The sequence below is a fragment of the Gobius niger genome, assembly GCF_951799975.1.
Source record: "Gobius niger genome assembly, chromosome: 18".
Lineage (NCBI taxonomy): Eukaryota > Metazoa > Chordata > Actinopteri > Gobiiformes > Gobiidae > Gobius > Gobius niger.
The window spans coordinates 19500652-19526273 of record NC_136869.1 but is presented as its reverse complement, the minus strand read 5'-3'; the positions used below and the strand labels follow the sequence as shown (position 1 = coordinate 19526273).

The 25622-nt window shown below is 43.8% G+C and overlaps 1 protein-coding gene across 4 annotated transcripts in view; it reads right to left on the bottom strand.

Annotated features, from left to right (window-relative positions):
• pou6f2 (POU class 6 homeobox 2) overlaps positions 1-25354 on the bottom strand; it is a 66873-nt gene extending 41519 nt beyond the window's left edge. For 3 of the 4 annotated variants that reach the window (XM_079576397.1, XM_079576400.1, XM_079576399.1), the window contains exons 1-3: positions 24359-24629; positions 12264-12361; positions 8250-8469 (exon numbers count right to left, since the gene is read on the bottom strand). In XM_079576397.1, coding sequence (XP_079432523.1) covers positions 8250-8469; positions 12264-12361; positions 24359-24527 — 487 coding nt within the window. In that variant the 5' untranslated portion in view covers positions 24528-24629. Of the gene's footprint in view, positions 1-8249; positions 8470-12263; positions 12362-24358; positions 24630-25184 lie in introns of those variants that run through there. The other variant, XM_079576398.1, reaches the window with a different exon arrangement.
• Between the last annotated feature and the right edge of the window lie 268 nt (positions 25355-25622).

Below are 25622 nucleotides of genomic sequence, written 5' to 3'. Positions count from 1 at the left end.
TTCTGAGTGACACCGAGCCTCTTGTGATTATTAATGCTGTTTAATACAACACAAGGGCAGCCGCACGATTGAGGGGGGGAAAACAGATTTGGGAATGCATGTACTCAAAATGCAAAGGGAATGGAATTATGTAGAACACGGGTACTTGAGATACACGTCCCCGCCGCTACATAAACAATGCGTCGCCGCGTGAAATGAAGCCTAATGTTTTGTAGACATGAGGGCTGTGTGTTTGATAACAAGCACCACGAGCGCGCCGAGCATTTTTCTTATTTTTTTGTACACCGCGTTTAATGGAGCCTCAGCTGATCCTGGTGGGATCCTTTGTGCCGGTTTAGTAGTTTCTTCCTGAATCGCATATGAGATATTTGAGAGGCCAGAACGATGTATGATGAATGAAGTAGCATGCTACTTATACGCTTATCGTGCTCACTGACTAGCAACAGGTTCAGCAAAGGGCAGCGGCAGTAAATGAAATTCCGCGCCGGGACAATATATCATCAAAAGAAATGTATGCACCCCCGAAACTTACGAGGCTTCTTCAAATGCGGACAAGGTGCCTGACGGGGGTGGGGTGGGGATAGTGAAGGGAGAGGGGAGGTTTTTTTTTTCTTTCTCTTTTTTTCCAATGGATGGCTGAGGAGCAAGCTGAATTTTGTTGAATCAGTCCTATTTTCATACCGGCTGATCTGTGTCTTTTAACCATTTCACTGCAGCTGGAAAATGGAAGTACCAGGGCTAATTTCACAGTGAAGGCTCACTGAACAAAACCCCCCATGGTCTGTGGAAAAAAAAAAGGGAGAGGGGGGAAAAAAACCCCTGCTAAGTCTACTTTGTCATTGTGAATTATGGCAGTGTAACGCAGGCATCAGCGTTGTGTACATGGGATGAATGGAGGAATGTGTCCAGGGAACCAGCGACTGTGAATTTTCATTACAATTTCGTGTTTGCGGCTATAAATAAAGGGATGTGTACATTTGATACAGTGAGATTGAATGATTTTGGACAAAAATCTACTAACAATCTATTACAATTTGATATATTTTGAAAATGTTTTAAAGATTAAGGCCCTAGAGCGAATTTGAAACTGATCCTGGAACTTAAACAATTATTATTAAGTGTTTCAGGACATAAAAACTACAATGTTTTCATGGTTACTCACATTGATCACCTATTACTTTGCCCTTTTGAGATTGTGATCATCAAATTGTATTATCCGTGTTTCTTCTTTGTGCTGTGTAAGTTTGTGATGATTGCTATAAAGAAGATATATCGTTTTCTGGAAATATTTGATACTTTTGAGCTAAGAGAAAAGTGAGTAAAGTATGTGCTCTCTCCTCCCCAGAAGCAGGCACATGGGCTTTGTGTAGCTTTGTAAGTAACCGATACGTGTCTCCAAACAGCGTCCAGCGCTGATGCCACGGGACGCTTCTGTGATGTGTCTACTGTTAGTCCAGAAATAGCACCCGCGGGACTCTCCTCTCCTCTTCACTCTCCCCAGGCCTCCTCCGGGACCTTTTAAGCTGCACTGATACTGATAAAAGCCCCGCAAATCTGGCCCCCAGATACCCAGGCCATTAATTAAGGTAATTAGGCCCTGGTCAGCGATTAGCAACCACAGATAGCTTTTAGCAGCGGCTGGGGCGTCCCCGTTGGCGCGGGGGTTTTGGTTCCAGCCCATCTGCTGACAAATGCCACCGCAGACTCTTTGGTTTCACAGACAGGGAACCGGAGAGCGGTGTTTAAGAGTGACCTCTGTGCGCTCCCACTGCTCCCACACTCCCTCTACAGCTGCTGTAAGGGCTATTGTTTGTTCATCTCAGCTGTGCCTTTATTTCTCCTGCAATCACGGAACACGGCGCTCTATGAAAATCCATACGTGTTGCACCCAGGAATAGTGCAATGGGAAGCGTTCACTGCACAGTCTATCGATCAAAATTAGAACATCAGCGCCGAGTGTAAGTAGTATTGATTACAGCATAATGCTACATTGATTTGCTTGTATTATTAAGTCCATGATAGATCTATATTGATGCGTATGCTTACAACAGAATTCTCAACACACTTTACAAGGAAGAATATACATTATGAGACCATTTTACAGATATTGTATCTGGAGGAAATAGGCTTCATAAAACATTGCCTTCATCACAACATCATAAACAGCCAGAAACCAGAAAAAGAATCCCAGTTATAGTAATGTCATCTCATGTATGATGTCAAATCCTGCAGTCATTGTTCACATAAAAGCACGTGGACACTTGCAGCTTTTTTCCTCCACTTATTTATGATAACAAATCCAAGAAACTATTCACAGGAAATGGATTCGCGGAATGAATTGTACAGGTTTGTCGTAAAGGAAGAGCGAGAACACACCAGGGGACATATGTTAGAATGTGGCGAAGGTAATCCGCGGAGCTCTGAACAGACGAGACACATAAAACAGGCAGAGTACACATTATCAACCCCAGAGCAAAGACTGCAATAACTCACATTATCGGGGCAAAGGGAAATAAAGGATGCGGCTGTGCTACTTTACACAATTCCACTTTGAGGCAATCGGTGATAACAGCATTTTCATTCCAGTTCAGTCCCATAAAATTACCATTAACATTACAACTCATGCAGAACACAGATAAATGTGAAATGTCAGCCCGTCCTGCCACACACCGGGGAATCCAGTTCCACAAGATTACCATCTCTGTCCGCTCCCTCCCAATGCACCTTGTCTAATATTTCATTTACAACATCTCATAAGTTCATTTTCCCCTCGCTGACCATGTAAATCACAAATCAATTTTCATTTAGAATGCTTGACTACAGATTGGGGCTGAAAGCTTCGGAATTGCGCCCCGGCAATATGGCGGACCTTCGGCAAATTATTTGGAAACAACTTGGGAGAAAAAGAAAAGGGAAAAAAAAAAAAAAAAAAGAGGGAAAGTGAGATGTAATTTCGACCAAACAACTCAGGGCCAAGTGGTCAAGGCATTTACCGGAAGCACGTTACAAGTGTGGAAATATCAGGAAACAAAAGGGCGGAACAATCTATAATGTACTGTGGTCATTTTCTTCAATGCTCAGTGCGACGAGGAAGGCGAATGCGGCTGATTGGGGTTTATAATCAATCGATGCAAGAGATTGGAATCGAGGATATTATGTTATTTAGCAGAATAAATTACGGGCAACATTTGGAGTTCTATTAGTGGTGAATGAAAACTCGTAGAGAAGATTTAAACATAAACAGAGAAACTTAATTGAACCATTTTAGAATGCCATTATAAAGCGTTGCACCTACTGAAATGTTGACTCACTAAGCATTTTTGTAACGACTGTTCTTACATAAAGCTAAAGAATTGGTCTATATCTGTCGCATTACCGTAATTCATATTTGCGGGCGCCTTCATTGTGCTGCCTCTATAGCAAATGGTGTGTTCATAGGTTTGCAAAAAGCCTGTGTCGGTGTTTACCAAGCGAGAGGGCAGATGTCAGGGTGAGCCGTGCAGGAGCACACGCAGCCACATCTGATTAACAATATTATCGCCCTGTGTGGTTTTTTGTTTTTTTTTCCCCCTCCCTTTCTGTTTCTATTTCGGGCCGTGGCGCTACGCTGTCCTGTGGCATGGCTGAGCCGGAGTGACACTGCCACCGTCCAGAGAACAAAACACAAGTCAAGAGCCAGGGGGGTCGAGACAAACAGCAGCGCCGCACTGCCCAACTGCGCACAAGCATCTGGAGGAGGAGGCAGAGATTTTGAAATGCACATGGGTACTTTTCTGTCCAATGGGGACGGTTTAAGATGTAGGGCAGGGGTTATCGAACTTTGTGTTTCACTGTTTTTGCAAGAATTGTCCAAACAAAAACAAAAATCCATAAATGTTTAAAAAGTGTATTATTTGTTTAGGATTGGGCCATATTAATTGCGTCCTTTATGGAGGTATATATTAGGGCTGAACGATACGGACAAAATTTCATATCTCGATTTTCATGCAAGATATCTCAATATCGATACGATATAACTATGGGTTAGGTGAAAACCAAGCATTTTTCAGAAAAATAAAAACATAATAATAAAGAGTGCAGTTTTATTGATGATCTATATCGTTTATGTCTTTTCTTTTTTCAATTTTAACGTTTTGAATGTTCATATTCGAGATATGAATCAATACGATAACGATATATTGTTGCTTGTTCAATATGAACATCTTAAATGTTCATATCTTGACATCGATACGATAACGATATATCTTTCAGCCCTAGTATATATCCAGTCGACTGCTAAAAGACCATTAGCACTGTCGAAGCCTCCTGAAGTGAGAAGAAGGGATGCCTTGCACCAGCCGTCACACCAAAAAAACGCCAAAAGTTGCGGACATAACTGTAATTGTCAATGTTTTTTTGCTAAATTGGAACCTCTATGATCCCCGGATTTTGTGAACCCGCCCCTCTTGTCCTTCCAACAGATAGAGCAGCTCCCATGGCCTTAGACTTGAGGTTTTCTTATTCAAAATTTGGAGAGAGATTTCACAGAGAGAAATATTCTTAGCTGCCCTCAACTACAAGGTAAATCTATATAAGCTCTTTAGATGTGACATGAGCACAAGCTATTACAAACCTTATGCAACTTGAATTACAAACAAATCATTAGCTTGTCTTCTCTACAGGGGGTGCATTTTACCTACAGCTGCGCTTCAAAAGACCGTACAACACACCAGGGACTATGCATATGTACAGCACAACCATAGCCCGGGTGCAATTTGAATGCCTTTTTTGAACTCTCTATACATTATGCTAGTAGGTTTTCCTGAACTCCCACAAAGTCAGTAACCCCACGCGTTTCCGAGCTGCTTATAGAAGACAAACAGTGGCTGATATCAGTGGCAGAGAGAGAGAGAGAGGCGTATCTGCGATGGGACTGCCTGGCGAAACCTGTCTGCGGCTGCGTGCGCTTCATCTCCGCCAGCACCTCTCACTCTCAATTATTTGGCTGCTGTCACAACAAATCAATCAAATTACCGCTTCAGGACTGTGCGCAGCTGCTCCTATTGCACCGCTAGTCGCATTAGCTTTGAAATGTATGAGCGCTACATTTTATCACTCCTATTTATTTAATGCGGCTCCCGTGAGTCATCTTACGACAACGAAACGGCAAAGTTAGACCACTGACTAACAACCCGGGATATATAGTCTCACTTGGATGGTAAACAAATGATAAAACAGCCAGGGGAGTCGCAATGATCATTATTTAGGCCGTAAAATATCCTTTGCAAATAAGAAAATGTCCTGTCGCCGTGGGGTGCTGCAGTTTAGGTCACTTCAAACAGTGCAAATCTAATAGCAATTACGCTTATTGAAGTAAATATCTCTCCAAAATCGTGCAGCCCTGGAAAGTAAATGTGGATTAGAACTGAAGTCCCGCATAAGTGCTCTCAAACAAAAGTAATTCTTCTCTGAACCCAATTATCGACCAGATTATTTGGAATACCTGGCGTCTGAAGATGACCTGCCTGCAGAGGTTTCCCCAGAGCAGACGGGGGTTAAGTCAATGGCCCGGTGAGCTCACCTCTTAAAGGAGCAGTAGCAGTCAGCTGAGGCAGAAGCGATAGAGTCTGACATGTCTAACTAGTGTGGAAACATTTGCCTCTTCCCCCAGGAGCCCACCCTTTGGTGCTGTAATGAGCACAGTCATTTCCCTAATGTGCACCGCGCCAACACCCGCAAACTCCGAACGACAACACTGAGCGTTTCCATCAAACGGGCCGCGCGCCTTTGATTGGCACTGACAGCGGGCTCATTACTGCAGGTGAGTGGGAGCCGACCTTTATCAGGAAGCTTGAGCGCTGTTTGGTGTTTCCTGTGGACGAGTACAGAGGAACAATGCTCTCCTCACCATTAGAAGTCGGCTCTCTGATGTGATGCGCAGCTTGGCTTTCAGCTCACAGCAAATAAGACGGGATATACTTATTAATATAAGAGAGCAGCTGTAAACTAGTTTCTTGCATTAGTGTGAGAGAGACACAGGGAGAACGAGGAGACAGATGAGACTTTGTTCTGCCTTCTCCCATTGAGCATTATGCGCAGCTTTGATGCATCTGTTTTACAAGTGCCGTAATCATGCGCTGCTTGTTATAAACAGATTAAAACAGCAACAAAACACATGAACATGGGGCTGTTTTGTCAGCCTCAGTCAGACTTGCTCACACTTACAGTGAGAAAATCACAAACCATTTTCATATTCAGATCAAACATCACATTACAGACCTCTAGCGTGACCCAACCTACTTTTTGTCTCTGTGAAGTCAGCTAGAATTGTGTGCACTCTGTCACTAAAGATAACTTTCCCCCTTGTTTAGTTTCATTGGGAATTTGTTTTACTGCATGTTTGCAGGCATAAATCATTCTGACAAATAACCAGTTACACTGGAGTCTGTGTTTACTGAGTCTGCCTCAAGATGCTGCTCACTTTTATTTAAGCCACTGCTCCAACTTTACAGCACAACCCCATTACAGTGATAGTTATTCATCACAGTCTGCGGGCTGCCCTCCTAAAGCTCTCCGCTCTCCCTAATGTCAACACGCATTCCTACACAGCCAGCTTTGATTAGCACAGCCAAAGAGAAAGAAAATGGCTGCATTTGTTTTTGTGAGACCTTATATTTTTAGATAATACATGTAAAACTAAGGGACTGCTGTATTTGTGATGTTAACACTGAACTGTACTTATTCTCCTGGGGTGCCACATAGTGTTCATGTGGAGGTGAATGTCTCCACAGCCTCTCAGTTAGACTTATTAGAGGATGATTAGCCGCCTCATTACGTTTAAACACAGCTCCTCCTGTAGACTCATTACTGTTTCTCACTGTTGTCTCATGTCTGATCTGACACTAATGAGCTGGCAGCGTGGTGGTGTAACGCACACTACTCCTGGGGAGGGAATGGGCTGACATTATATGTGTGATTAATCAGGCTGAGCCGGGGGCAGCCGTACGGGGCTGTGGGGGCAGAGGCCAGAGCTGTGCTGTCTGACAGAGGTGCTGTGCCAGCAGGCCTCATTCACTGGAGCTGTGATCCACTCAGACAGGACAGAGCGGAGGAGCGCCGTGCGGCCAGAGGGCCTGGACACAGTCAAGACATTTAGCTTCACTCCTGACTTGTGTCACTTTCTCTCCACTGAGGTCCCTTCAATGCATCCCCCTCAGATAAGAGCATGTGCGAACAGGCAGTCTGTCAGTCCGGACACTTAAAAAAGATCTGCCACAGAGGCATTTCTCCAGCTCATGTATTCCACTATCAGAGCAGAGCAGGAGTTCATCAGGGCTTTGGCTGAGGGACAATGAGTGGTAGGTGTTAGTTCTGTTTGTGGAAGGCTCCATGCGATGCCTGAAGCCCGCGGCTTGTCCCTGATGCACCAGAGGAGCACTGTTGAAGTGTGAGTCAGACAGGCCTGCTGGACCCATTACCGTTCATACTGACGGAGACACTGAGGTCTCAGATAGATGCGGCTTTATTAAAAGCTCTGCCCACAGCGATGGCTGCTGTTATTTATGCATGTTTGTGTCCATTAGCCTTCTACCTCCACATTTCCTCACTCAGGGCATCTGTCCATCCATTTCCTCACATGAAGGGACCTGCCCCGCACTTTGTGCTGCACTGGCATTATTGTAATCCCCCTCCAAAAACACACTGCTTTACATGTGGCCAGGCATCTTTTTACATTAGTGCATCTCTCTCATCTAAGATTTATGACAGACGGTTTTACCATCTATTCCTCAATCTAATGGTATAAAAGAGACAATGTTTTAAACATTAAAATGAAAACCATTTACAACTATGATCAAAAGAGAACACTTGAGCATTAAAGTTTAAAGACAAGCATCAGAGCAGCCCTGTGGATGGACAGATGAGGTGGAAAAGAGATAAAAAGTAAAGTACAGGGCACTCTTATGCACAGGAAAGAGGCAGAAAGTGCTTTTGCGCTGTACTGCAAAACGCTGACCTGTAATTAATATGGTTGCTCCTCCAGGCTACTCGAAGATGGCAGCTTTTTGGGAACAACCCCCTGAGGAATCTTACCTGGTCAGGGGCTCTGGAAAGCCTTTCAGAAAAGCAAGGCAATGAAACAACCATTTTTAAACCAATAATCCTTGCTACATATGAAACAAAAATAAGTGCAGGTTTTAAAATCGTCTTAAGTTGTTTGTGAAAGTCTAAAGTTGTTGCTGATGTTTTCTCATGTGATGTGCCAGCGTTACCTTGCAGGTTCTGGAGCGGCAGGCTCATGATGCCCCCTGCAGCGGCAGCAGCCACCAGGCTCTGGATGTTGGCTGTGGGCAGAGATAGCACCAGGCCCTGCTGGCTGCCCAGGTGTCCTCCTGCGCTGAACGGGATGAGGATGGGCTGGTTCATGCCTGGAGCTGCCCCGGACATTACACCACCCACTGCGTTGGCCAACTGCTGCGCCACCAGGAGCGACTGTGGGCACATGCGAAAACAGATTATGGATAAGACGACCAAGTGATAGGGAGGTCTAGGCATCTTTGCTCAGACTGCTGCCTCCACGACCCAACCCCAGATAAATGTACATATGCAGATGATGGCACTATGTTGTTTATTCAATATGAGTTTCAGTTGATGGCATAAAATGAAAGGAACACCTGTGTTTGCAGCAGGACTGTCTCTTTAGGAAAGTAAAATGCAGTGTAAGACTAATTAAGGGTCAATAGTCTGACATACTAAGCACATACAGTAAACAGTGTTTCCCTCCTTATCAATTACACCTGCATAATCTGCGCTGCTCTCTGTGCTTCAACATTTCACAGACTGACACAGATCACATCTAATCTTTGTAAAAAAGGTGAGAATGTCTCACACAGATTCCTCCCAGCGACCGACTCTACCAGAAATGTGGTGCTTTGAAAAAAAAAAGGAGCACTACTTTAGTCTTTTGATGAGGCATATAACATCACTGCTGCCTCTTCATGTACCCATTCATTCATATTAGTTAAAGTGGAATCGCTGCTGTCATACCCACAGAGGAAGATAGGTTATCAGAAGTGTCGCTCTGAGGTATTTCACACAGTAGATCTCGTCAAATGTATTTTCCAAGGAAGTGAGTTTTGGAAATACACCAACACATTTTTCATTGAGAGCTCTGTGCGTGAGGATGTACTTTGTATCATGGCATAAAACTCTGAATACCCTGGATGACATTTCAAATCTTATTCATTCTGGTAAAAGAAAACTTAAACAATGTTATGTTTGAGCACGTCAAACAGAATCTGCAAAAAGAGAGTGAAGTAGGAGATTGTGAATGTGCAGCAAAATACAAGGGAATCGTTTCAAATTGAATTGTTGGGGCTGGAATAATGAAAGTACAATGTCAGCTGGCGTTGGGTCCAAAGTAAACCAGCGTAGGTAAGCTTGACTGCGCTACGTCGACTCCTAACCAAGACCTGAGCTCACAAGCTTTTAACTTCAATTGTCAGCTCTGCCCGCGTGTTGCTTTGGCGTGTCGGCAGCTGGCACTGGTGCGGAGCAGCCTGGTGTGAAGACTGTAGCCACTTCCAAAGCCGGCGCACTTAGGTGACAGGCGTGTCACTCTGATAACCTGCACAGGGCGCACACCGACACGTGCTCTGACACACAAGCCAGGGCTGTTTAGGAGCTATGAGGTCACTTATGTTTGAGCACACAGGGAGTCTATGGGCAAACCTCACGCTAAACAAAACATAAAGAATGATCATGTAAAAGTGAAAAAAATTGGTTTGTAATTTTTCTGATTCTATAGTTTCAGGGAGATGGCTGTTTTTTGTCTGGTGCAGCTACAATAAAACAACAAAAACACATAGCGATCAGCGTTGGCGGAGGATTTCTTTCTCAACATTTGCTTTGATACACAACAACAGTGCATAACAGATGACAATATCCAAAGCTTCTGAGAGCATTCAAAATGACATTTGCCATAAAGTCTCAGAAAGGATTTAATAATTCGGGAGCTCGCGGGATCCTCAAAGGACAGAAACAAAGGCGAGCCGTTTGTTAGCTACAAGTGACACATGTTTAATCTTGCTTTTTTAAGTCAATTTAATCTGGAATCGAAGCAGCACATAATCAAAGACGGCCTTTGAACATTTCATCTCGGAGTCAAACAAAATGAGATTGCCAGGCTTGACAGCAAAGACTGCCTCACATGGAAGAGAATAACATTAAAAGACAATTCCACAATTATCAGATGTAGCTCTGATTTATTTATCGTTACAGGAGCAACAGACAAGCAGGCGGCTGTTAAGCATAAGGCAGCTGCGGGGGGAGCCTTTGTGTTTGGACGCGTCTTTAGGCTGTGTGCTGTTCCACTTTAGGATTGAGATTGAACTCTGAGGTGCACGTACTGTACATAAGTCAAAACCAGAGTGAAATATATTTAACATAATCATCCACACTTTCACTGTGTAACAAGCCGTTTATCTGTTTGCACACACAGCACACTTGGACTGTGCTTTTCACTCATTCAAGCCCTCACTGCTGCATGTGTTCAAAATCTCTACGGCCTGAAATAATGACGTACATTTTGGATGAAAAAGAACCAATAAATAGGTTTCTAGAAAAAGGTAATAATTGCTGTAAATGCGTGTTGACTGAAAGTTTCCCTGCCACACTCCCAGATTAGCCGTTCACCTTGGATGTTGCGCGTGTTCCTCTCACTCCTGCGCTTCACCGATGCTGTAAAAGCAGCTATACAGCGCTTTGGCAGGCCTGACAGCTGAGTGTTGAGAAGTGGTCTCCTAGGGGCCACACAAGTGCATGGAGTGTGTGCTCGTGCTGCACTCGGGCCGGGGGAAGCGGACCCACTCTGGACTGGCTGTGGTACCAAGCCTCTCTCTGCCCATCGGGGGAGAATAGGCCTTTCTATCTGCTTGGCAGCTCTGGCACTGAGAAATTGCCCATAATCACCCAGATAGCAGACTTTTGTCATCCTAACTGCGAGTGGGAAACAGAAGGAAGGTGGATTCATGTTGGGTAAACTACCATCGGATAATGGTTGTTCGAACAATATCCGGCGCTGCAGCGAGAATCTATCAAAACATATTGATCCTGGAACAAGAGAATTGGGTATGGCATGCGGAGCGCCTTTGTTTCTGAAAAGTGTTAGCTTCACAGAGACTGTACTGACAGCATTAATATATTAGATGGTGACTGTTGAGAGCCGCCTGCTGTGGCTCAGGCTCTAACTGCCGTCTCTCCCTGTTTATTTCTTCTCTGTGCAGCACTGAGGCTCTGGCCAGCGCAGGTATCTAACATTCAGAAAAGGCCTTTTCATTCAGCTGCTTCTCGCCTGCACTGATTGACTTGTTCACTGGGATGTACTTGCTGTAAAGCTGCCTTGTGGAAGTAAATGACTCTTCTCCCTGGCGTTTCATCTTTGTTTATCCTGATGAGGCTCCACTGTCATGAGTGCATGCAGAATGGCCTTATTACAGCGGCTGGGTCGACCCGCCGCTGTGCCAGGGTTAAACGGTGACATTGAGCAACACTAATGAGATAGATGTTCATTAAACACTGCCGAGCCACCGGGCCAATAAATCCAATCAGGGAGGACAATGGCTGATGGAGCCATTAGCAGCAGTGGGCTCAGACTCTCTGCTCCGGCTTGTTTTGACACGGCCGGTATTGTCAGCTCATTAGTGCCACAGCTCAATTACACGTGAGGATGATGCACAATGACAAAATACTTCAGAGCAGGGAGACAGGAGTTTTCAACACATTATCAGCTCAGCATTTCAATAGGATCTGAGAGAAGACAAACTATACTATTTTTGCTTTCAGTTCTTTAAATGTAATACTTCTAATCACTTATTTGTGCGTGATGCAACATTATTTTAAGTGGTGATAAAAATTTAGAGAGACCTGCTGAGAGCTCATTATGTTAAATGATTTATTGTCCATATGTGATCAGGGCTTTTTGGGATATTCACAGGGCAACATGACAAAAATATACATTTGATATGGGAGGAACGATTATCGGAGGCTTTTAGACACATTCAACAATTCACATGAACAGTAAGTAATAAAAATTTCAGGCCTCTGTAAAAGGTGATCTATCTTGAACTTAATTTGGCTTTCCACTCCAGGAGCATTTAACATTATATAAGTTTGGACTCCAAACAGGTTACTGCATCAGTATTAGCTGGTAGGTGAAAGGTCCTTGCACAAAAACTGAAAACTGAAGCCGGAATAACTGACCACAGCATGTTTACTTGAGCACTGACCTGTGGGCCCATTGGGTAAGCCGGGTGGCACTGTCCGAGGTGGCTCTGCTCAGAGGGACTGCTGCTGGCGTCAGACTGCACCGATCCGTCCCGGGCCCCTGAAAAGCAACAAGTATATTCAGATGAAGTGACCCGGCTCATTATCGCACACGCCGAGCCCAAACAAGGTCAAGAAATACCTCGACTGCGGATTCATATGACCACGTGGAGCCAAGCAAAGCAGTTGGGAAGGTGGGAATTTGTGGGTAAGCGCTTTATCAATAACCGCTGTAGCGGTGAATAAATTACCAGGCGGCGGCTCATTGATGGGGATGATGCGTACCGCGGAGTCCCCGATGGCCCAGATTACTGCTGAGAGCTCAGGCGCTGACGCTGGGACCACATTATTCAGCCATTTACATCACTCATCTAAACCCACAGCCTCTTTCATCCACAGCCCACAGCGACGGGACACAATTAGACCTGTTTGCAGCCAGGGCAGAGTGGAGCGTGACATGATAATAAGCCGCACTGATGGCTGCGGGGAAAATAAAGGACACCCACAATTGGATATCGCAGCAATCACTATCTCAGGCCAATCTCTCCGCGGCGCACTAAGTGAGGAGCGGCTTCGACCCTCACCCTTTACCCTCGGTGATATCAAGATCGCATGACGCCTCGCTGTTGACACAAAAGCTGGGGACAAGCCGAGGAAAATAGAGCAAATGAAATGCGCGCTTTGGCGTTTCCTGGTCAAACTGGTCTTTTGTCATTCTTGATATTGAATTCTGAAGCTTAAAGTGATGTTCGCGACATTATGGAATTTGCCATATTCCTTTTGTGGCTTACAGACCAGTGACAAAAATCCTGCCTTTGCGATTGAATGATGCTAAAACCTTTCAACAGAGAAAAAGAGCTGCTCCACACCTCAGTATTACACCATAGGCTGTATCTATAGAATGTGGTGTCGTTATATGAAACCATTAGTCAGTGCAAATCATGGTTTTAGCCGCTAAGAGACTGCTCAGGAATGCTAACCTTGGGCCTTTCTATATTGAGCCGTTTTAGTCTTAACTGAGTAAATGCACTTCTGTTCGTCCTTCAGTTGGTCATAGACATAGACAGCTAATGTACTGTTTCTTTGTTTTGTAAACGCCAGGTCATGTCACCACTTTGTCCTCACACTTTCCTCTGGTCGGGCGGTTTGCAATTTCAGTTCGATCGCGATTAATTGTGCAGCCCTATTCTCTAGGCTCCCTGAATAAGATCTAAACTACTGCATTTTATTCTACATATTAGCAGATGTTAGAGCGTTGGCATAATGTGATCTTGACATTCTTGACATACTAAACATGATCCGGGTATTGATTCCTGATCTATTATATATGAAGACTTGTTTAAAAGCTACACAATGTTTAAAAGAAAATCTCATTTGTAGTGTGAGATCGGCGAGATGTGAATGAAAAATAATATTGACTCCGAGAATAAAGGCTATTGTGTCTTTTCAGTCTTAGATGAAAGGCCTTGTTGAACACACAGGGCAGGCACTGGTTCATAAAAGCTTTCTATTCAATCGCCCGACTGCCAGACCTCATTCCCTGTCAACTATATTTGTGCATTACGTTTTAAAAACCCCACCGCGCCAACTGAAATCATTTCATCTTTACATAAAATCCAAATAATTGGTGAATGGCATGACCCGACAAATGAACCTCGAGCGTTTGACGGCTGATGCGAGAGCCCAGGGGGGAGGCCTGCTTGTCTGCGGCTGGTCTCTACCTCTGGCTGCCTGGGCCTCATCCTCGCGCTCATCAGCCGCAAAATGCACCGGGTATTTTGACAAGACGCTCTCTTTTCACCAATTATTTCACCCATTACAGATTACATTGTGCAGCCCCCACCGCCCGGCCTGCTCCACAGGATGACTAAGTCTGAATGAAGGGTTCGCATGACCAAATAGCTTCATAAATAGATCTTGTTTTACTCTCTTACGGAGAAGCAAACAGATCACTGCACTTGCTGAGGTCATGAGGTGGTGCTTGTCTGTGCCACTCCATGTAGTAGTGGCAGCTATTGTCTCGAGAAATCACATTTTGCACCTCTTTGAGTAATCTTCAAATCTTCCCCAGAGGCAGCCGCAGCTCCCAAAAAGCTCACCCTGAGGTCCTACGTATACGGGAAATGCTTTCCTCACATCTCGATCTCATCTTTTCACGAAGTAAAAACACAGGCCATCGCTTCACTGCAGCCACATTTTTTTTTGTCAAAGAAACAGCTGCTCAGCAAAGGGGAGCGAGATGAGGGGGATTGGACGAGTTCACGGTGCAAAGTGAAACTACTGGGTATTTTTTGTTTCAGCTGTTTTGGATCAATATTGCCTTTTCTAATCAACAACAAACCCCAAAATGTTAGCCGGGCCCCCTGACACATGCATTAAAACATAAAACATCGATGCGAGAATGTCCAAAAGCGCACAATAAAAAGTGCTGCAGGCAGAAGGGCTGGAGATGACAGCGTTTAAGATATTGCCTGTGAATAATGTATTTGATCAGATAAACAGTGGGGGATTTAGTGAACACCTTGATGCCTTTCATTGCATCACTTCGAAATAACTTAGAGGGGCTCCATCCTCTTGCAAATATGTGTAACGCTAACGCATTTACCGCCGCAGAACGGATCGATAATAAATAAATACACATGCACATCGCCTCCCGGAGGATTTGTGTAATTTCTTTAACTAAATTAAAGAGCTGACAGAAGAAATATCCAGGGAATAAATCGCCAATTCTGTTTTTTATTACTCGAGGCTTTGTACACGTTTTACTTTTCTAAAAAAGAAAAAAAGAAAAATCCACTCAGCCAATGCCAATGATTCTTAAACCTGTTTGCGGATGGAGATTAATACTGTATAGAGGGAAAAGATCTCGATCAAACCTTTACTAAAAAGAAAGTGCTTTGATGCTGTGATTATACGCGGGTCGCACAATGGAGAAAATGGAATGAATGGACGTATTGATGTGAGGGGAGATGAAAGAGGTAGGCCAAACGCTTGAAAGAACAGGCGACGCACATTCAACATAGCTTTACATTTATCTAGGACATTCAAGCTCCAGCGCTTCGTTTTATTTTTTTTTCCCTCCTCTTTCCCTTCAAAATTCTGACCAGGGGAAAGCTTTGTCACACGAAAACTGATATTGAGGCTACTTAGCTAAAAGAATGGCGCGGGGCAGCGTTGTTCCCGGCTGCCTTGATATTAATTACAAACTGGAAAATGACGGCGGGATTCATCGCTGAAAGAAGTTCTTTACAACTATCCTGCGTCCTCTGGGTCGTATTGATTATATTATGTGTTTAGCCGTTCATATTTCTGTCTTTTCTCAAACGTAAACCCCCATGGACACATTTAGGATAAGCTCTGTGAACTGGACTTTCCATTTTAAAACAAATCGCAAATCTAATCACTAAATGCTAACCAAAAAACATAGGCTAGAAATTGTGATATTCAATAACTGTGTTGAATATTACGATGTTTTAGAGCATTAACCTTTAACCAAGGACTAAGATCTTAGCTTTGTCAAAACAAGAATAATCTCGACCAAAACACGGCTATAATTGAACCTAAAAAATCATTATGCTAACTGAACTTTTGCACATTTCTAAATATATATATTTTGCGATACGGGTAATGCATCGACTAACTTGGCGATATACAGTCTGGCTTTAATGTTTGCTTTTGTGTCACGGGCGGAAAAAGCTCTAACTGTACGTGGCCTCGAATAATGATATGTATTACAGCTCGTGGGGTGCAATCGGACGTGGCCTATGTCATGGAAATAGGTCCGATATCCAGCGCTATATGAATTTGCTTCCATTGATCACCAAAGTGGCCACTGGAGAGACTTTGAAAGCCACACAAGGCCTGACCGCGGTGCGCGAGTGCGTCGGGTCTAAAAGACGGCTAAGAGCTATATTTATTTGACTCCATCGGCCCGTCTTAATGCAGGGTGCCCCAAGGACCGCGCCACAAAACAATTAGCCTGGATTTCATGAAGCTATCAGCGGGCCACCTTGTCTAATGCAGCGGCTTCGTACATTGACAGTCTGAATAAAATGCTGTTATTGAAAAGCTTTGTGTTCCTGTTAGCGTTCGCCTCAGTGCATTTATGAATCAATTTTCGGCCATAAAAGAAGCTTTAACACTTAAGCTATTTTAGTGGAAATGCATTATGTAAGTTGTCAAATGTACAAGAGAGGCCTGGCAACGATTCAGGCTTTTCAGAGTGAATAGCCAACTCCCATTTTTATAATGGTCCTTTTGAAAGCGGCTGGCTGAGTGCATGTGTTTCGCTGCTAAGTTTGTGTCAATCATTTTAACACTGACGTCTAATCTATGCATCAAGAATTCATGTGTGTGTGCGTTAAGGAGTTAAAATAAGGTTAATTACATAGCTGCGCACATAGTAAGTGTTTGGAGAGTTGTAATTTGTAAAAACAAAAACTATTTAGGACTCGATTGATTTGAAACTGTTCATGCGTGCGGGTTAGGGCAAACAAACGAAACAACAGGCTACATCATACACAAGCTTTAGTTCCATCAATAGCCAACCAATTGTCCTAAATTGTTTGGCCATTGATTTAGCTAATGCCACTTGAAAAGTTGCACTGGCGAGTTTAGTGCTTTGACGCGAGTAATCGTCACGCACTCTTAGGCTAGTGAATACACAGACTTCATGCCACGCTTGTGTTATCCAGAATCAGAAGTCTTACAAGGCACGGTTATCAAGTAAACACTGGAAACTGTTCATGAAGAGCAGCAGAAAATTTGAGGAATATGGCAGGGGCTGATCAAGGCTTGGGTAAAGTCTCAAACATTGACACTGAAATGAATGCTGATGAAAAAGTAGTTTATGTGTTTTATTTTGTCTTTTTGTTTTTTTCTGTGATTTTTTGGAAATACTGTTGGATTATATTATCTAGAATGTCCCCAAAAATGTTGACGTAACTTTAGTCAGTATCGCCCAGCGCTCGTCTTGGTGCATCTTCATATAAACAGACTCGCACGTTCCAGTGTTGATTTACATAACTCCTTGTAGCATTCGAGACAAAATTCATTGGTGATTCAGCCCAGTGTTTCACGACTCCCACCAAAGCCCTCAACAATAACGCGCAGCATAATCTGCCGCCAATAACTGCAGGTGCTCTTACTCGGATGGCTCCCACCGGAGGTGTGTGAAGTAATACTCTGTTTAGAAGCGGCGCTGGAGCGGCTGAAGAGATTGGTCAATGGTATTTCTGGGGATAAAAAAATCACCGGAGATCTACTTTTGAGTAGCACCTTGGAACATTACAAGCTCGGCTGCACAGTGGCCACTGCTGAAGATCCAGCTCCAAGTTAACTGCTCGACTTAATTCATTAATGACTTCATTAAGAGTGCAGTTCTGGGCGAGATTAGCAAATCATTTCAATCGTCTAGTTTTAGGATGGTTCAATAGCCATGTTTGAAGCAGAAGAAAGTTCTCTCTTATCCCTGTATCACAGCGTCCAGTGCTTCACCTGTAAAGTCGACACTGTGCTGCTTCGCCGCTCTTTGCATTATTTTGATTTGTCAAACAACACAGCCGGACCAAGCATTTCTCTGACTGGAGGGGTAATCTGCCAGAATGTAATTGGCGGGCGTGTGATTTCTTTCAGTCATACATGAGGATCAGCATGTTGCCCTGTGATTAGATAGAATTAGCGCTACAGTTCACATATAAGTACTTTTTGTGACAATACTTGGGGTAGCATGCTGGAAGATTTTACACTCCAGCAGTTCTGTGAGTGTCTCTGAGGTGATTGTGCAGCCATAAGCACCACACAATAGATCAGAGGACCGAGGAAGCGGGAAACAAGGACCAAAGTCATGGTGTAGTCGACAACAGAATTGATACCTTGCACATAAACAAGAGAAAATAGTGCACTTGTGTTTGGAAAGCGCATGCAGATGATGACCGCATGAGAGGGTCATTTCTGCTCGCCCCTTGGCCGTGGGTCTTCGCCAAAAGGCTCTCTGACACAAGAGTCCTCCGCTCAGACTCTTACCTGTCCTCCCCTGACGCTGAGTGCGGATGGAGGCTACAAACCACCAGAGGGAGGTAAATTGGTGAGAAGAGGCGATGCCCATTTCAAAGGTCAAGAAGGAGAGCCGTGGTGATGGGGAGAGGAAGATGGAGCAGGGGCCAGTGAAAGGACATAGAGGGGGAGAGGGCTTTTGTGGTGCACCTCGCGGGGGGACTTTGGGACACTTGCCACATGAGCACATCTGCTCTGAAGCATCCTCCTCATTCCCAAAGCAATGTCAACCTGATTAGCTCAGGGATGAAGGAGGCAAATAATGATACAAATGAGTCTTCATCCTGTTAGAGCGCTCACAGAGAGATGAAGACTGGCTTTAGAGAGCTGTAAGCCTTTTAGGAGGCGCTCCTCCTCCTTTTAAATGGTATTTGAGGCAAATAGGATTCTCCTGTCTACAGCCCACAACCTTCTACTAAATACATCTCTAAGTTTGGGGGAAATTATAGTTTCACAGTATTTAGTGTAAAAGTACCATATATAATAGAATTTGAATGCAGAAAAATACACTAATAACATTTTCCTTTGGTTCAGTTGTGTTTCTATGTATATATCATTTATTTATCATTCTTGTAAGAAACATAAAACTAAACATAAAGGCAGGTTAACAAACATAAATTCATGAAAAGTGTAAAATTATAATACATTAAAATAGTCACCATAATTGTCAGTAAAACCTTTGCTGACCTTCAGACAAAGCTAATGGCAGGACAATAAACGCTCTTTAAAAGGCTCTTTCCTGGTCTAGTGCGGGGCATTTGAAGTGGCCGGTGGGGCGGAGGGCAGTGTGTGCGTGAGCGTCCAGACACCCACATGTCATGGCTGACACATCAGCCTGCGGCCCCCAGGCATCTTCCACTAATGCTGCCTATGTCCCACTTTCTGCCCCTTGGCCCTCAAGGCCTTCCCCTCCCGCGCTCCACTCCTTCTGTCATAGAGCTATAATAACAATGGGCTCCATCACTATAGGATAACATCAGGTGAACAGGCGGCTCGACACCGGATCTAACGCTCTGCGCAGCTCAGTTAAACACACTTTATACAGTGCTGGGTTTATCTGTGGAAAGTACTGCATTAGTTTCAGGCGGTTTTCTGCTGCTTGTAATATTTACAAAAGTGAAAAGGTAGTAGCGGGTAGAACCTAGTAAATAATCTGTGCTCTCAAAGATGCAGTGCCCTTCCTCCTGTTGGTGCACATTATTCCGGGGAGCAGACAAATAGTGGAAGGAGGGACGTCAGGAAATAGTATTGCTTTGAAGCCCATAACTCTATTCTGGAGAAAAGAAGCATCACAGTGTTATTCCACATCCTCAGATATAAAGGGAAAAACGTAATAACTTCTCGATAGCCTGGATCTCCACTGCCCTATACCCCCCCCCCCCCTGCCTGCCTTCACCCCCGCTCATCCAACATACACCCACTTCTGCTGCCTCAATCTTTGGTTTCAAAGGAAGCGAATCAGCCAGAAGGACAGAAGGTTATGCATTAGTACTGGTCATTGCTCAAAGAGCGAGCGTTATAAATAATAAAGGCTTGTGAAGGACACTGGGGCTGTGGGATGCATCTCTGGTTCACGCCACACAAGTCAAAGACAAGACTGTAATTTCTATTCCGAAAATGTGACCCTTGCAACTTCAATTACATCTCAACAACAGTCAGCCTGTCGGTGCAGGATGTGCTGCCTCTTTGTTAGCTCAACATGAAAGCATTACTGATATTGGCTACGGAGCATATACGATACAATATGTATATTTTTAATATGATTTTCCAATTTAAAGCAGGTGTAACTCAAAATAAATGAATAGTGAAAACCTATTTCCGTTCTCCTTCGCTGTCTATCCACAGAACTTGTAATGCACTTTCCAACTTCAAACAAATAATCTAGTCAACTCCGTGACACAAACAATGTGACATGATTAAGTTCCATGTGTCATTTCTGAATATCTAAGCAGCCGTGAGACCCGATGACCTCTGATGTTGTTCTGTAGAAAAACAAGCAGAGCCCCTGTCCCGCTCAGCGTCCTCCTGTCCTCTATGGCACAGGCAGACAGCGCCGCTGTCGCCGCGGGCAGCATGGGCCCATTAGCAGATGTATTACACCTGCTTTATAGGCATGCATTAAGCTTGTTTTCAGGTCTGCGCAGACAACTGGAATCCCCATAATGAGATCCACCTCCAGGGGAGAGACTTGTTCCCCTCGCGCTCCTTTATCCGCTCTTATTTACTCAGCCTGGCCTGTTCAGAGCGCGTTTGTGCCACTTTATTACTTAACCTCAACACACAACATTACAGGGCTCTTTGAATGAGTAAGCAGCAGCCCACCATGCGTCCTGCGCACTAAGCTGATTACACAAAAATAATAAGACCTGTGCCTCCAGCATTATGTGTGTGTGTCTTTGAGTCTCTGAGTGCAACATCATTTTCTAAAGCAATGACAGTAATGCGGTCAAATCGTGTCAGCATAACAATTCTACACAAAACCAGCCCCAAACTAACGTAAACTGATCAATATAACTATACATTTGGACAGTGTTGCCAGTAATTAGATTAGATTTTCTCTCTTCATGTAAAAGGAGATTCACCAACTTCTGTATTGCACAAAACTTTTAATATGTTCCATAATTCATGAATTTCCAAAGACAGGTTAAATGCTAAAGTGGTCACAAATAAAAACAGATCTTCAGATCACGACAGATATAACAGAATAAAACAAACTTACTGTAGAAATAGACTAGTATAGTGTCATCATTAGAACAATACAGTATGTAACACTATTACAAAGATAAGAGACATTCAGTCTCTGCCTTGAATATCACGATATAAATGTATTGCCATATTTTATTTTAAAACAAAAATGATCAAAACTTTTTCATTTTCGTTTCTATTCATGTTTGTTTTTGACGATACGCATATTGCATCAGCGATAGCGATAATTTGGCGATATCCTGTATGGCAGAGCTGAAGTCAACAAATGACTGTAGTTAATTGGCCAGCTATGATTCAGCCCACATAAGAAGCCCAAACCAACCTAATGCAGCACAGGTGATCGCCCATAGACGCTGGACAAACCTTAAAAGCGTGTAGCATTTCAGCACATGTAGCATTCAGGTGCGACTTTTTTTTGACCCCGCGGAATCAATGAGAGATTCATCTATTTTTCTTTTTTTTTTTGTTGCTCTTTTTTGGGGGGGAGGGAGGTCTCGGGGGTGACCTTTGTGAAAATGTTCCACCATTTTGGCAGAATCCGTATAAGTGCAGACCATTTGGTGTAGACAGTAAGTGTATGAAATGAGTGCTCCTGTCGTTCCCGCCCGGCTCCCTTTGACAGCCTGATGATAGAAGCGTCACATCCTTGGGAGAGTAAATGCAAACTGACAAGAGATGAGCCTTTGCTTGCGGAATATAATACGGAATTGTGCTCTGAGTGTCTTATTATCTTGTCTGTTGATGTCTGAAAGGGGGAGATTTGCTTGAGAAGAGAAGACAAGAGAAACTGTACGCATCCCAACACCATTTTCGAGAGGGAGTGGGGGCAAAAAGAAAAAAAAAAAAAGAAAAAAATTGCTTGCCCTGCTAACCACCGCTTTCCCACCTATAATGTCCACTTCTGCTTGGAATAAACACAAGGCGGCGGCGGCGGCGGCAGGCGGGCTGTTTGTGGTGCTTCGTCGCCCCTGTTAGCTGAAGTGGAAGACTATTTGCACAGGCAAGCTTTTAGGGAGCGGGACGACCCCTCTCCCCGGCGCTGTAATGCGGTGGGTGTGGAAGGTGGACAATTTACTGTAGAGACAAACATGAGCGCTACTGTCAGTGACTTTTCATGCTGCAACAAACTCACGCTTTTTTTTTTTTCTTCCAACCGAAAAGTCGTGCAGCAACTTAGCAGAACAATGTCACATTTGAAAGGGAATACTCCGCTCGGTTCTGTCAGGCTGATCGTCAATTCTACGTCACGTAAAGCGCAGAATCAAAATTCCTTCATGCCAGGAAAAGTTTGCACTGTTTACAGAGCAATGTCAAGAAGCAAACAGTTCGTCAACTAAATGTGCTGGTGCAAAACAATCACACGAGATATAATAAGAGATACTTGTACATTAACTTCTTATCTATTGGTAGTGGAAAGATCTGCTGCTATGATTTGGAAAACTATGAGTCGAAGATGTGTGCCCATCTATTTGTGTGTAAAATAAATTGTGCAAAGGCCAATGTAAAAATAAACAAAGTTCAAGCAATTAGAAGAACAGAAGAATTAAAAGAGTAAAAAAGAAAAAAAAAGACTATCCCGATTCTTAAAACGAATTAAAGGTCATTCCAGATACTGTGCACATAATTCCAAAACGATGCACTCCTGCCAATGAAGAGACCTGGTCCCGTGGGGGAAACTGAACGTAAGACTCTGAGCAGTTCCCAGTGGATGTCTATCTATCTGTCTCACTGGTCAGAGAAGAATCCTCTGGCACAGCCCCAGGGTCCGCCACCAGGCAACGAGGGCCCGTGCACCTCCGCCAGGACGCAACAACTTCATAATAAATGAGGCAAAAGTGTACGGCAAGAAGAGTACTTTTAAAATCAATCCCAGGCATAAAGTGAGCGGAGTGAGAAGAAGGGCTGATCAAATAGAAGAGACGGACTTTTTGATGCTTATTAAACCAAATTGCAACTCTTTGGAGACAAATCGTGCAGTCCTTGTTTGGAAAGCTCTCGCCTCAGGATAAACTTCAGATGAGGATTCAAAAGGCTGCTCAACCCTCGCTTATTACTTCTGAGAGTAAAATGGGGAGTTTGTGGTCTTGAAAAATTGTATTGGTGATTTTTTAGTAAACTGGCTGTATGAACACATTTATTATACGTTCTGATACAATAACATTAGACGCACTGACAAACGCAGAGAGAGAGAGAGAGGGAGGGAGAGAAGGAGGGGGGGTCAGGGGCCAATGTACACAATCATGTACAATTCACATAAATGGTGAAAAAGGCGTGTCTGCTACTTTGAACACGTCAATAAATCAACTCTATTATTTTAAATGTCAAAAGCACAGACGCTCACAGGCTTGAACATGCACACACGAAATCTAATCTAATTCATTACAGGAAACAGACCATCGCCAACGGAAGAGGCATCAGAGTGTGTACTTTTTACTACAAAAGTCAACAAGTATAAAAAAACACATGCAAAGCTACTGATACATTTGAAATAATAGACAATGATTCGCTCTTTACAAGGAAATATGAGCAGTGTTGCTGTAAAATGTGTTCTAATATAATAATTCATCAGGTATGATTATGCAAATAATATTTTTTACATTTGTGTCTGATCAAATTAACGTATAGCTGGAAAACTGAAATAATGCAGATTAATTTAATTGTCAGTGAATAAAGATAAAGCTTTAGTTAGAGCAGCAGAGAAAAGGCAGAATAATTACTTACTATACAATTTATGTGTCTGATAAAAAGTTTTGAAATGTACAACTAAACGACGTCTTATATAAATACACTTTTATTGTCACTTATTATTTACTCAATATCAATTGCTGGTTAAGTTCCACTTATCTTGTAATATGACAGCACTTTGTCAATCATTGCTACAGCCCCGTAAAGAAAGAAGACACTTAATAAGAGAGAACTTTACTGTTCAAGCTCAGCTGACACAAATAAACACAGACACAAATAAATTAATCAAATAATTTTCATATATTATCAATTTAAAATTTCTTGCTTATCGTGGTTACATTTACTCTATAATTCTTTTTGTTTTGTTTCCCTGTGGATGTCAGGATTAAATGTATTGCCAAAGACCAAACTGTCCGCTCTTTCAAATCCTAAATCACTGAATAAATATTGACATAATTAAAGACTTCCTCGACGCATGCCTGCACTGAAAAGTTGTAGTGAAGTTACTTTGTGCATCCAGCTAACACCTGTCCCATCACTTAGCTCTCCCTGAGAGGACTGCAGGCTGCCGGGAGCCAGAGCGGAGGGCTTATGTGCGTGGAGCAGGACTTACCGTAGAGTTTGTTGGGGGTCCCCTCTCGGTCCGTGGCTTCAGAGGGCAGCAGTAAGGGCTCGTCGTTCAGGCTGTCGGGGCTGGCTGCTTTGTCGTCCGCCCGGAGTTCTGCTGCGCTCATGTCGCTGCGCAGGGAGAGCAGCGGCTTGCTCAGCTGCCCTGTGATCATGGGTCCTGCTGGAGCTGCCCAGGTGGGACACGGGGAAAAGAAAAAAGAGAAAAGAGCCTGGTCAGATGTGCTGGAGTGTCTCGCCCTCACCGGCTCCTACTCTATGTCTCTCCTCACTCTCTCTCCTCCAGCGCCTCATTCCCCCGCTCACTCATCACTCTGCCTCTCTCTCCTGCGCCCTCCCTCTCCCCTCCGTGCTGCTGCCTTTTATCTGGAGCTGGTGCTACCCCGCTGATACTGCCGGCTGCTGCTGCTGAACAACTGTTACGGATCGCGTGGCTTTAGCATTACACCCTGCCGTCCCCAAACTGTGATACATCTATCTCTGAGGGCTCATTACCTGACAAACAAGAGCCTTGTTCTGAGCCTTGACTAAACTGATCAACTGTGCAGTGACAAACCTGACATGGACATGTGACATGGTCAGAAACAAATGAAGAACCTAAAAGAGTCCAAATGCAACCAGACACACCAGTTATTAAACCAATTCTCCCATTGTGAAGGACAGACATGCACCAAGATGACATTTGAAGAACAGATACATGAGTTTGAAAAGGATGATGTGCCCAAGTAAAACAAAACTATTGTGTAAGACGATTTAAAACTAAAGTGCACTTTTAACTTCAGAAAAAAAATACAACATAATTAAGGACTTACCTAAACAAAACTCCTGGAAAAATTGTGTGTTAAAATGTCCAAAAATAAGGTCAGACAAATAGTGGTTAAACCATGCCAAAAGGAGAGAGAAATCAGCTAGAACATATTTGGAAGCAGACAGTGTGTCCTCAGCTTCATGGATGTGAATGGGCAGCACAGGTTCAAGCCTGAGGTAGCTTCCTGAGACAGTCAGTGGAGATGTCACCTCCTCTCTCTCCCTCTCTCTATCTATCTGCCTTTCTCTCCCTCTTTCTCTTCCTCTCTCTCTCCCTCTCTCTCTCCCCCCCCTCCCTCCCTTGTGTCTTCAAACAGAAGAGATCCTCAGACAGTGTTCATCCTACCTCAGGCTGTGGGACAGTCTTCCTTATTTATGAACCAGGTCCAAGCAGCCCATGTCTGAGGACAGGTGACCAGTGCACATCGGCACAAAGAGAAAAG